The following is a 12,876-nucleotide window of genomic DNA, read 5'->3' as shown; positions in this document are numbered from 1 at the left end:
GACCTGGCCTTCCTCACCATGGCCCTATTCGGGCTCTGTAGGGACCACTAGAGGGGGTCCCTATTTGATGCATGGGTGAACCCCAACAGAACCATCTCCGCCGTACCCCCACCTGGCTCCTCCAGGGTGAGGTGAGAATGGGCCTAGTTCAGAAGCCAGGGCTGGGGTTGGAGTCTCAGCTGTGGCCACTTGGAATTGTGGTCTCCTTCACGACTCTGTGTTTCACCTTAAGATTCTGCCCTTCCTTGGGGCCTGAGAAAACGCTTACTGTCAGGGGAAGGTCAGTCTCAGCTTCACACTGTCAGTAGCGGAGTGGGTCCTGCCTAGATGGTTGCCATAGCACACACAGTGGCCCGTGGTGTGACGGACCTGCGGGTCTGGTGAGCAACTGTGGGGTGTGGGGAACAGGTATTCTGGGGACTGACTGGGACTGAGGGGATAGCCTGGGACAGTGGGGAGAATGAGGCTGGGACTGAGGGGATAGCCTGGGACAGTGGGAGACTGAGAGAGCCTGTGAGCTTCTATCCATTCCCAGTAAAGTGCCCACCTTGAGTGTGCTGTTCGATGTCCTGATCAGGGTAATGAGGAAGCCATGGGAGAGGGTTGATCCTGCTCGGGTTTGAGGTTTGGGCATAAGGTGGCTTTCAGCCCCTCCTCCTCAGTTCCTGTCTCTGGTCAGCACAGAACTAAATTACCCTTGCAACTGAACTTGTTGCCTTGGGGTCCCTTCCGTCTTTTGCATCAGGGAGTGCTCCCCCCAAGTTTTCCCTCCAAGGCGGGGAGGCATATCACTGTGCCCCCACCTACAGCAGGGCCTTCAGGGTTGACCGTGGTCTGCCGACTCCAGTGCCCTGCAGTGCTCCTGGCATTCTTCCTGTTGCTGGGCGGGGGGCAGGAGGGAGGCGCACTGTTGGCACCAGCTGCGGCCAGCTGCTGAGTCTCGGCCACCAGACTCAGCAGAACTGCCCACTTACAGTGTCAAAAAAGCTTCTTCCCTTCCCAGTACCTGAGGGCTTTTCCTCTTTCTGGGGAGAGATAAACCAAAACCGAAAACAGGAAGAAAAACAAAGGAAGACCTTAATATCAGAGCTGTGTCTTTGCTAGAAGTCTCTAGCCATGACCCTGTGTGGTGTGTGGGACTATGGGGTATCCTTTGTGTGGCTGTGTGATGTGTGTGCTCACGGGTTATCTGTGTGGCTGTGTATTGTGTGTGAATTGTCTTGTGTTTCCTGGGGTGTCTTTGAGGTGTGAAGCAGGGTCCGCCCATTGGCTTACTGGGGTATTTGCTGGAGTGTCAGAATTACGGTGGGATGTTGGGGGTGCATGTGAGAATGTTGAGCTGTGTAGATGTGTGAATAGGAGTGTTGGGCTGTGTAGATGATGCGTGGTAGGAGCGTTGGGCTGTGTAGATGCGTGGGTAAGAGCTGTGAGCTGTGTAGATGTGTGGGCATGAGTGTTGAGCTGTGTACATGTGTGGGCATGAGTGTTGGGCTGTGTACATGTGTGGGCATGAGTGTTGGGCTGTGTACATGTGTGGGTAAGAGCGGTGAGCTGTGTAGATGTGTGGCCATGTGTGGTGGGCTGTTTTGAGGGATATAGAAGGGCTAGGGTGTTTGAGATGTCACCCCATCATGGGGTGTTGGAGTGTACAGGATGTACATACCCTAAGCTGTTGTTTGGGGGAGTGTAGAAGGGTTGGAAAGTTGAGATGAAGAACCTTGGGGTATAAGACTGCTATTTTGGGGTGTTTAGGAGGGTTTGGGTGTTAGTATGGGAGAATGTTGACATAGAAACACTGGGCTGTTGTTTGGGAAATGGAGAGATGTTGGAGGGTTGGAATATTGGGCTGTTTGGGGGTGTGTAGGAGGGTGGGAAGTTGGTGGGGAGCTGGGGTGTGTAGGAGTCTTGGGATGTTATTTTGGGATACGCTGGCGGTTTGGAATGTTGGTGGCGGGGAGGGCTGGGGTGTGTAAGAGCATTGGTTTGTTGTTTTGTGGGTGGGAAGGTTGAAACATTGCTTGTTGGGGTATGTGAGTGTTGCTAGCATACTGGAGAGCCCTGCATTGGACCGACCTTGTGTGTGTTCATGCTCTGTATTGCCCTTGCTTCTGTTCACATTTTACCCAGTATTCCCTTGGCCCTCATGAGCTCCCTCTTCCCCACATCAAGGACCCTGGCTACAAGGGATCTAAAACACCAATTCCTTTCTGAGACCCTGACCATGCCTGGCATCTCTGAGGACTGAGACTGTGTCCTCATGCATGTCCATGGTTGGTGCCGGGCCACTTCCTGGACAGGGTCTCTGAGCTGTCCCTGGGCCTGAGTTCTCAGCCTTACATCGATGGGAGCCTTTGGAGGCCGCCTGGTCCTAAAGTCTGCTGTATCTTTCTGCCCCACAGCGGAGCTGGAGTTCGTGCAGATAGTGGTCATCGTGGTGGTGATGATGGTAATGGTGGTGGTGATCACATGCCTGCTGAACCACTACAAGCTATCGGCCCGCTCCTTCATCAGCCGGCACAGCCAGGCCAGGAGGAGAGACGACGGACTGTCCTCAGTAAGTGACTCTTGGGGCTGCAGCCTGGGTTTTTAGCTGCACTGAGCACTGACGGAACAACCACCGTGCCCTGCTTGGGTGTCTCAGGAACCCCTGGCCTCCTCCCGTCACAGAACAAGAACTGCTAGGTGGATCCAGCTCTGCAGCATGCTCTGGGGCCCAAGGGTGACTGAAAGTCTGGGCTGAAGGAATGTGCACCTTCAGGGTAGATGTGACGCTGTGCCTGAGCCAGAATGCCCAGCGGTCCTAGGGACAACAGCAGCCGAGAGGCTTCTGCTGTATTCCCAGAGGGAGCAGGAAGTGTCAGGTACAATTCTGTGGGCTCCCCAAAGCGTCTCTGAGGAACTCCGCCTTGCAAGGCATCTTAACCTCCACGGTTATAGACAGGGCTGTGGGGAGATGGAAGACAGCTAAGGAAAGACAGCTAGGGTGTATAGAGACAGGTCAGGCCTCCCAAGGCCATTGAGAAGCCAGATGAAGACAGAGCAAAGGGACAGCTGGTGCTTGACTGGGTGCCCACCAGGACAGAGGTGTGGGAAGGATGCCCCCAGTCTTGTGGCTGTGACCTAGATAGAAGGAGGTGGCAGTCCTGTCCTTTCGTCAACATGCCAGCCACCAGTACGGAGGCCATGGAAGCAACTGGACACCCGAGAGGCCTCTTCCGGGGCCCGAGTCTCATCTGGCTCCTCAGGTGTGATGAGCCGGGAAAGGCTCCTCCTGAGTAATTCAGGCTTGGCACGGTAAACCAGGCTTCTCTGGCTGGAAGGCCACCTCATCCACGTGACACCTCCTCACCCGCCAGCTCTCTGCTGAGGGTTCCCTGTGTGCCCAAGCTCCCCTGGCACAGAAGATAGCCAGGACCATCCCAGGGCTGTGGATGGCAGAGGATCATACACAGGCAGGGACACCACATAAGGGACTTGTGGATCTGGGGGACGCTGTGGGTGAGAGCTGCAAGGGAGCAGCTCTGAGGTCCAGTCTTATAGCTGGAGACATGGCACTCCTGAGAAGGAGGGAGGACCAAGTACAGCTCGCCTTGGGGTCAGAGTTCAGGGTCTTGGAGTTCAGCCATCCTCAGAGCCCAAGAAGCCAGCGCCCCCGTGTGTGCTGAGCCCCTTGTTAGCCTGAGTGATGCTGGGTAACTAGTTGCAGGTCATTTACTTACATCCTACCAGGGGCAGTCAGTCACTAGAGTAACTTAATGTACCCAGAGGGACTACTTGGTCTCTATGCAGACAAGTGTGTGTATACACACATGCACACACGCACGCACACTAGTGAAGCGCTTGAGCAAAACTGGTCTTGCTACTTCTGGGGATCCTAGAACCATCCTCTGCAGTACTGAGAACGGTCATACTGTACCAGAGGGGACCCTGGCTGACACAAGCTTATGCATTAGTACTGATCCATTAGTACCGTGAGCCTCAGGGACTTCCTGGACCCAGCCACATCCCACTGGACTCCAGAGCCACTGCCTGAGTAGCCGTCTCCTGTGGGTGGCACTTGCCCTCTTGACTGTGACATCGGGCCCCTTTGGGAGCCTCTGTCCTGCCCTCAGGTGCTCACCATCAGTGACAGTGAGGGGAAGGGGGACGTAGCCCCTTTGCGGTTCACAGTGCAGGCAGGATAGGAAGCTGCTCTCTGGGCAAGCAGGCAGTGGCAGGAGGGAGCTAGCATGTGTATAATCCCAGGGGACAGTGGGGACAGTCGTCTCCAGGATGGCTCAGCAGGTGCTGGGAGGATGGGACAAGATCAGCCACGCTGGGCAGAGTGCCCCAGTTTTGGGGGATGTCCCAGGCTGGCAGAGGCAACTAGAGTCTAAGAGCTAAGCCAAGACAGAACTGGCCATCGCCCGAGACAGCAGGGCCGTCGCTGGCAGGTTTGGGCATCTCCGCTTACGTCAGGCCCTGTTTCAGTGCGTCACCAGTTCATGGGGCAAGCACCGTGACAGACAGAGGCAGACACACACCCTGAGGGCAGAACCAGCACCTGCCGTATAGGAATCCTGCCTGCCATGCCCCGGCTCACCTGCCTCATTTGTTATCTCTGTCACCTAGCAACAGGCTTTGCCATCTGCCTGGCAAGTAGTACCAGCCGCGAGTGAAGTCCAGGGCTCACTCCCTCGCAGAGGAGAAACTGGGGCTCAAGAGAAGTGGAGCACTTGCCTAAGGCCAGACAGCTTTCACGGCAGCGTCATGTGGGGTGTGGTTAGCCAAGGGTGTGAAATGCGACCACAGAGGGCACCGGGAGCAGATGGCAGAGGGAGAGGAGCTTGTTCTGCATGGACACCTGAGCTCAGCTGCTGAGACAGACAAGACATTGGGCCACAGGGAGAGTGTCTCCTTCACTCTGTCCCCAGAGCCACCTGGCTGCATAAACAGAGAGCCCAGGGGAGGCCTGGAGCAGAAGGTGACGTTCCCCTGGGACTCCCTCTTTCTGACATAGTGCATTTGAGGTGTCTCCAGGCCTTGTGACCTCCCAGAGAGACCTAGGTACAATTGTCTGCCTGGGCTCTGTGTGTCACACTGTGCTCACGCGCCCCTCCAGGCCTTGCCCCTTGGGTGTCTCTGGCAATGACTACATTTCGCGGTGACTTTGGAGTTGGGGGTCCCCTCCTACATCTCAGTACACCTGCCCATGTGCAGGTCACCTCTCCCTAGGCGCAGAACAGCAGAACCCAGACCTGCCTGGCTGAAGGCCTCAGCTGCTTCCTACCCTTGCCTTCACACTGACCAAGTCGCTCTCTGAGTGTTTTTCCCACGTTATCAGCATGAGAGTCAGGTGCAGGGGAGATGCGCATGCCCACTCCTAAGCACAGGCTGTCCTTCAGATGTCCACTGAGACACCCGGTCCCTACCTTGACTTCCTGTCCACCCCTCACAGCCTGTGCCTGTTACATTGCACCTGGCTGTAGGTATCACCTCCTCAGCGGAGGCTCCCCTGGGGAGCGTGGTTTGTCAGCGAGGTTAACCTCAGACCAGGAGCTCAGCTAGGATCAAGCCGGGGTTTTATCTTCTCATCAGCCCTTGGCCTAGGTCTCCTGTTCCCCATGGAGCCCAGCCTGCCAAGAGTTTGTGTTCTGGGGCCAAAGGCAAAAGACCAGATACAGGGGTCAGCGAGAGTGAGTGGGAGCTCAGGCCTAGATCCAGACACAGCTTTAAAGAGATTCAGGTCTTTCTCAGCCTGCATCAGGGTGGGTCCCAGCTTCTCACCTGCCAGAGGTTTGCCTTGCAAAATTTGATGGCGACTACTTGCCCACAGGGAGGGAACGATTGTTACTGTGGAGCTGAGGGGAGCATCAGATGCCCACCTAGAAGCAGTCTGAAGGGACTTTCCGGGCAGGTAGTAGCTCTCAGTCTGGAGTTGGACTCAGGTGGGCATCTTCAGCCTCATCAGCTGGCCTGGCCCAAAGACTGTATGCCTGGATTTGTGAATAAAGTTTTATTGGCACACAACCCTGCCTGTTAGTGTCTGTGAGTTATTAGGGCTTAACAAAGCAGAAACTATTCCAAGTTTATTTTTTCTGATACAGTGTTTTTAGTTAGCCTTTGAGAGTTCATGCATACCGAAATGCTATTCTGACGCTTCGCGGAAGTGGCGGGCAGACTCCTGTTCCTGGGAGAGGCTGTGGAGACGCTGTGGTGAACCGGGGCAACCCGAATGAGAAGTAATCACAGAACAGCAGCCCACACCCACAGCTCCTAGCCAGTGTCAGGAGCAAGGAAGGGCCTTCGTCACTGCTGGCTGGGACTGTCCTCCTCCTCCCCACAGTAGCCGCCTGAAGCCCTAGGGTTAGGGAACACAAAGTGATGGGTAAGTGGTGGTCAGTGATTGTAACATTGGCATGAGCTGTGAACCACACTAAATGCTCACATGGGGGATAGGGTAGCCCCTCCCGGCCCAACTGCGGCTTTGCAGAAGACAGGCCACGGTGGGCAGGGAAGGTGCGGTTGTGTGCAGGAAGGGAAAGAGCCAGTGTTCGGGTCTGCTTTTCTGTTGCCGTGATGAAACATTATGACCGAAGGTGGCATTAGATGAGGAAGGGGGGTACTTCAGTTTTCACTTCCAGGTCACAGTTCAATTACTCAGGGAAGTCAGACTGGAACTCAGGCAGGAACCTGAAGCAGAAACCAAGGAGGGGCCTTGCTTGCGGTCTCACTCTCCAGCGCATGCTCAGCTAGTTTTCTTCAGCGTGCCCAAGGATGGTGTCACTCACAGTGGGCTGGACCCTCCTCCTCAGTCATCAGTCAAGACGGTATCTCACCAGCTGGCAATAGGCCACTCTGATTCCGGCAGTTTGTCAGTGGAGATTCCTCCTTCGTGGTGTCTCTAGGTCATGACAGACCGACAGTAAAGATTAGCCAGGGCAGCTGGGATCGGAGGTACGGGAGGTGCGCATGTGAGGGCCGCGGTTTGCTGGAGTGGCATAGGGTGGCTGGGGCCGACTGCTCATCCCGAAAGCCACAGGAAATGCAAAAGAATCTCAGTAGATTTAGGGGAGGATGTGGGTAGGAAGGAGTAGGCCCTGTGTGGGGGTCAGCAGAGGCAGAGCAGAGTCAGGACCCTGGGAGTGCAGCCTGTGAGGCCTGTCAGAATCTCAGCTCCCATCTCCCTAAGTGTGTGCCTGACTTTATTTGCAAGACAGGCCTGGAAGGCTAGTTCAGGCCTTCACCATCCAGAACGCAGAGGTACCCAGGCAAGTGAACCATGGGGCTGTTTGTGGGAGGGAGAGCTGAGGGAGGCTCCAGTGATTGGGGTGAGGACAGCAGGGGGCAGCTGGGAGGAGACACCTGTGGGTCTGGCTTGTCCAACTTAAAGGCGGCCAGGGCCATTCTCTATAGGAAAGAGACATAATGTCTGCCTGCAGGTGCTGTCCCCGGAACCGCCTAGTGGCCACTGGGTAAACTGCGAGCCTCTGAAGCTCAGGGAGAGACTTCTTCCCCAAACTCTAGGAAGTAGCTGTCCAGAGCAGTGTTAGAATGAAGGAAGGGGGTATTCATCACCTGGTTTGTGATGATGGGATGTCAGCTGGTATTTGACAAGATTGTAGCCTTTGAGTATTCGAGTGTATTATTTCTGTAGGTACATATCAATGAAGTCAAAATTAAGGTATCCTTTCCCCAAGCTGGGAATTACACCTGAGTAAGTTACACTCAGGGCAGCTCAGTTCCCCCCGAGATCCCACAGCAGAGGACATGAGCTTCATGAGTGACAATCATCACACAAATGACTCCGTGTCTGTTGATTGATAAAGATGTTTGAGACTCAAGATCAGTGGTTCTCAACCTTCTGTGGCCCTTTAACACAGTTCCTAATGTATTGTAACCTCAACCATAAAATAATTTTCATTGCTACTTCATAACTGTAATTTTGAGTGAATCGTAGTGCTAATATCTAATATGTAGGATATCTGATGTGTGGCGCCCAAAAGGGTTGCGACCCACAAGTTGAGAACCACTGCTCTACAGAGACCTGGGCACTGAACATCCACAGGAAATTGGTCCCACAGTGGTGTGGACAATCTAAAGGCCTTGTAGCATGTGCTTAGCATGCTGAGACATGCCTTACCTGGTTTCTATGAGTTGGGGGAGGTAGTGGTGGCACCTGTCACTTTCTGTTGTACCCTGAGGGTCAGGTGATTATCACATTCAACATTAAATTTATTCACCTCTCCAGCCAAATGTATGTATCCACATGTTCAGGTGCTGAACCTAAACATTCTAGGCAAGGTCTTGTAGGGAACAAACAGTTCTGGAAGAGAAGGCAGGCGGGAAGGCCATGCTGGGTTTCCTTCTAAGCCAATTACAGATTTGCTCTAATGCCCAGAGAAAGCTGCCTGCAGGCTTTGAGAGCAGGTACCACCTCAAAGATGGTGTGTGTGCTTTGGAAAGCCTGACAGGGCAGCAACAGGAGCTGCAGGAGAAGCCAAGGAGGCCATGGTGGACTTGTCCTTGCCCTCACAGATGTGGGGAGGGTGGAGGATGAGAAGCGGGTAAGCCCAAGACTTCAGGACAAAAAGTTTGCATCTAGGATGGGTGGAACCTTGTGTCAACGGCTCCATCCACTGTTGGTTGATCTTGTACCCTTTTCCACTCTACAGGAAGGATGCCTGTGGCCCTCAGAGAGTACGGTGTCGGCCGGAATGTCAGAGGTAAGACCAAGCCCCACCTTCCCTCCTGTGGTACCCCTTGCTCTCAGAGGCTGGGCCCTTGTCCAGCATCACACACACTCCCTGATTCCAGGGGGGGGGGAGTCCCCAGCAGCATCTACAGCTGGCTCTGTTTTTAGGGGCTTCCAGGGGTTTACCTGGGGCAGCCCCTACTGAGCCCACAGCTCAGTCTCTGAATCTGGGGATCCAATCTGAGTCTGCCTCCCTCCCTGACCTTACTCTCCCTCCTCCAGCCGCAGGTCTATGTCCCTCCTCGACCCACTGACCGCCTGGCTGTGCCCCCCTTCGTCCAGCGGAGCCGTTTCCAGCCCACCTACCCCTACCTGCAGCAGGAGATTGCCCTGCCACCTACCATCTCACTGTCTGATGGGGAGGAGCCCCCACCCTACCAGGGTCCCTGCACCCTCCAGCTCCGGGACCCTGAACAACAGCTGGAGCTGAACCGAGAGTCTGTGCGTGCACCTCCCAATCGGACCATCTTCGACAGTGACCTTATGGACAGCACCATGCTGGGAGGCCCTTGCCCCCCCAGCAGTAACTCGGGCATCAGCGCTACCTGCTACGGCAGTGGTGGGCGCATGGAGGGGCCGCCCCCCACCTACAGTGAGGTCATCGGTCACTACCCAGGGTCCTCCTTCCAGCACCAGCAGAGTCACGGGCCGCCCTCCCTGCTAGAGGGGACCCGGCTCCATCACCCTCACATTGCCCCCCTGGAGAACAAGGAGAAGGAAAAACAAAAAGGTCACCCCCTCTAAGAGTGGGAACCGGGGCACCTGTAGGCAAAATGGCAAAAACACTCTGCACTTAAGAGAGAAGAGAGAGGAAGGCAGGGGACACACAGGCCTCGTGGCATGTGCCAGTTCTCCTCTATGTGTATAAATATTTACATGTTTTGTGTGGTCTGAATGCAGAAGCTCAGAAAGCTTGCAAAAAAAAAAAATTACCACGTTTCTTTGTCGAGCCGCGTCTTGAAGGCAGAAGAGAAAACCCTCCACTAGTCTTTTCTCATTGTTCCTAGTTGAGCTCCGTGCGTGAATGCTTAATTTCTTTTTGTTTATGATGGTTTCACTTAACTTTAAAGACATATTTGCACAAAACCTTTGTTTAAGATCTGCAATATTATATATATATAAATATCTATAAGATAAGAGACACTGTATGTGGGAGAGCAGGAGTATTTTTGTACTAGAAGAGGCCTATTAAAAAAAAAGTTGTTTTCTGAACTAGAAGAGAAAAAAAATGGCAAATTTTTGAGTGCCAACTCCGAAAGTGTGTATTACCTTGTAAAGAAAAAAAAAACCTACAAAGCAGAGGTTTAGAGCTATTTATATAAATGTTGAGATTTTGCACTATTTTTTAATATAATATATCAGTGCTTGTTTGATGGAAACTTCTAGAGTGTGTTGAGACTTGAAGGAGAAATGTTGAGTTCAGTCTGAACAGAGCAGTGGAGGTTCCCCTCCGGGTCTCAGAGGGGCCCCCTGTGCAAGAAAGGCAGGCTTCCCAGAGTCCTGCGCCTGCAAGCCAGCCGAATGCTTCTGTCCAGATCGGCTGTGAGCAGTTACACATTCCTGCCGAAGGGGGACCCACATCGTCCCTCTGGGTTACAGCTGAGTCAGGACTGCCCCCACAGAGGCACCTGATTTCAGATGCCTTTCCCAATATGAAAATAAACTGTTACCGAAGGAATCTTAGTTTTTTTTTTCTTCCTCTTAAAACATAAAAACTGTGAAGGTTCAGTGGAAGGGGTAAGGTGTGCCCCAAAGCCAGAACTACTTTGTTCATTTGGTACCGGGCGGCGGTGGGAGTTGAGGGGGATCCAGCGGCTAACTTCCTGCAGAAGGGGCTTGGACACCAGTGTTCCAAGGCTGGTGTGTATGCAGGTCTATGCTGGCATGTAGGAAAGGCCCAGGGTGTTAGCGCTCGACCCCAGACAATCTATGTTCACCTTATTGATTTCTCACTTCAAGAAGCCAATTAATAGTCAAGCCAAGATGGGAAGGGACAGTTGCCCATGTCCCCCCAGGAAGCCCAAAAGGGTTAGGAAAGACTACCACCAACACGAGCCCATACCTCAGGCTCTAGAATGTCTTGCCTTCTCTCACTGGCGCCGTTCCCTTCTACCTGGAAACGGTTGTTTCTGAGGTGAGCGTTTGTCTGCATGAGGTGTGATAAGGATAGCTGTCCGGTCCTATGGGAATACAAGAGAAAAGGGGGTGTGTGTAGGTTTCATGGGGAACCCACACCCCTTCCCATCAACAGAGCCTAGAACAAGCAAGAGCATGAGTCAAGATCCACCACCCCTTCCCACCACAGAGGTGTAAACAAGAGATGAGGCCTATCTTAGATACAGCACTTATTACTTGAAAATCTTTTGGAGTTCAGACCACCATGCCTGTTTGTACACATTTTTTTTAAGTATAGGGTACCCACCTGAGCCTGGAACTCTGCAGACCTGCCTGACAGAAAATCCCCATGTCTGTCAGTGTCGAGAGCAGCTTCCCCAGGAGGGGTTGACCTAAAATTGGCACCTCTCTCAAAGAGGATTCTTTGAAATGTCACAGAGATATCAGAGTTTGCTGTTCCCCAACGTGTCCCTGTGTTTCCCTGCATAGTGTCTGATGCCTTATGGAGGAAGTGCCCTCCTTCTGGGCTCAGGGTGGGGCACTCCTGTCCAGTGTCTCATTCACGGCCAGTCCACCAAGGGCTACTGCTGGACCTTAGTTGTCCCCGTCATTCCTGTCCCTTCTGCACCATGGATGTGCCCTGCTTGGTGAGGCGCCTCCTGGCCCTCCAGCCTTCTTGTGGAATACTGCATGTGGTTCCGTCCAGGGGGAAATCTAGACACGTGAACGTCCTTTGTGTATGTGCCGACTGTCCTCTGGGGCAAAACTCACTGTCCGTGCTTCTTTGTGTAGGTTGTTGCGGAAGCTTGTTGGACCAATCTGGCTTAGGGGCAGGTTCTCTGATAGCAACCCCAGGGTTGAAAAGTGGGGTCCCTTGGATGTGGGTTGTAGGAGCTTGAAGGGGGAGGGGCTTGTCAAAGTCAGAACACCTTGTGTCCTGAGCTAACATGCAGGCTGCTGTCCGTGGGACCCTGGGCTCTGGGAACTCTCCTCTAGGTGTTGGTCTTCCCGTGGTAAGTTAGGCAGGTCCTGGGACTTGGCTGGTTAGAGAGGGAGCTGGTGGCTTGGGAGAAGGGGTTCTGAGAAAGTGAACTCTCGGCTCCTTCTGTCCCAGGTTCCCATGTCAAGTGTTTGCTCCAGAGCAGCCACCGTTGGCCCTGCAGAGCCCAGGCTGCAGGGTGGCTTGGCAGCGCTCAAGCCTGTGTGAGCCCGGGTCTGTGGGGTAGCCTTGCAGGACTTGGGTCAGCATGACTTTGCCTGCTGCAAAAGGAGCTTTTACAGAAGTCTGTTGTTTTCAGCAAAAAGCTAAGACATGACCCCATACCCAACGTGCAGCCGGAATTAGGGCCGGGCAGAAACCAGACCCCTTCACTGTTGGTCCTTGCTGTGACCTGCGTGACAGACGTCTATGTGAGCCCCAGTTTCCAGAATATTGCAACGGTGAGAGAAAGTGATCTGTGCTCTGGACTTCAGAGCCGGAAATGCCACTGCACGAGAGTGTGGTGGGCCACACCACCTGTGTCCCCCGACAGCTCTCCCCCAGCACGTCCTGCTGCACTGCTGTTTGGCTTTGGAATGCAGCTGTCCCTACCCCACGCCCCTTCTGTTCCTGGTCAGCACCTGGGATTTCTCCATGCCTGGAGCACACCACTGCGGGAGACTGTACCCAGGCCCGAAGAAGCTGTTCTTTATGTATCTATAATCTCTGGTGCCAATGATGGCGTTCTGAAAAGCCGCAATACAAAATAAATTTTACAATTCTTTGGAGAGTAAATTTTCTCCCTTTTTTATTTTTTTAATTTATTTGTTTTTGGTTTAGCTGTGTAGCTCTCCCCGCCCACTCCCATCCTCTGCAAAGCCCAGGGCACATAGAGTGAAGACAGGCTACAATAGCTGCTGGGGACCCTTAAACAGTTTCTTCAACCTCTCTATTTCAGATCAGATGGTGCTGCGGGGCGGGGGGGGGCAGTATGAGAAGAAACCCCTGCTCCCACAAGTGGCTCCAGGAAAAGGGGGTGACAGTGACT

The 12,876-nt window shown here is 53.6% G+C and overlaps 1 protein-coding gene across 1 annotated transcript in view; it reads left to right on the top strand.

Annotated features, from left to right (window-relative positions):
- Nucleotides 1–12,623, top strand: part of Pmepa1 (prostate transmembrane protein, androgen induced 1) — a 53,076-nt gene extending 40,453 nt beyond the window's left edge. The window contains exons 2-4 of the mRNA XM_075963224.1: nucleotides 2,400–2,554; nucleotides 8,655–8,705; nucleotides 8,957–12,623. Coding sequence (XP_075819339.1) covers nucleotides 2,400–2,554; nucleotides 8,655–8,705; nucleotides 8,957–9,478 — 728 coding nt within the window. The 3' untranslated portion in view covers nucleotides 9,479–12,623. The remainder of the gene's footprint in view (nucleotides 1–2,399; nucleotides 2,555–8,654; nucleotides 8,706–8,956) is intronic.
- Nucleotides 12,624–12,876: the final 253 nt, after the last annotated feature.

The sequence above is a fragment of the Microtus pennsylvanicus genome, chromosome 2 (genome assembly GCF_037038515.1).
Source record: "Microtus pennsylvanicus isolate mMicPen1 chromosome 2, mMicPen1.hap1, whole genome shotgun sequence".
NCBI classification, from domain to species: Eukaryota; Metazoa; Chordata; class Mammalia; order Rodentia; family Cricetidae; genus Microtus; species Microtus pennsylvanicus.
The sequence above is the reverse complement of the archived record's forward strand: the minus strand, read 5'-3'. Positions and strand labels throughout refer to the sequence as shown.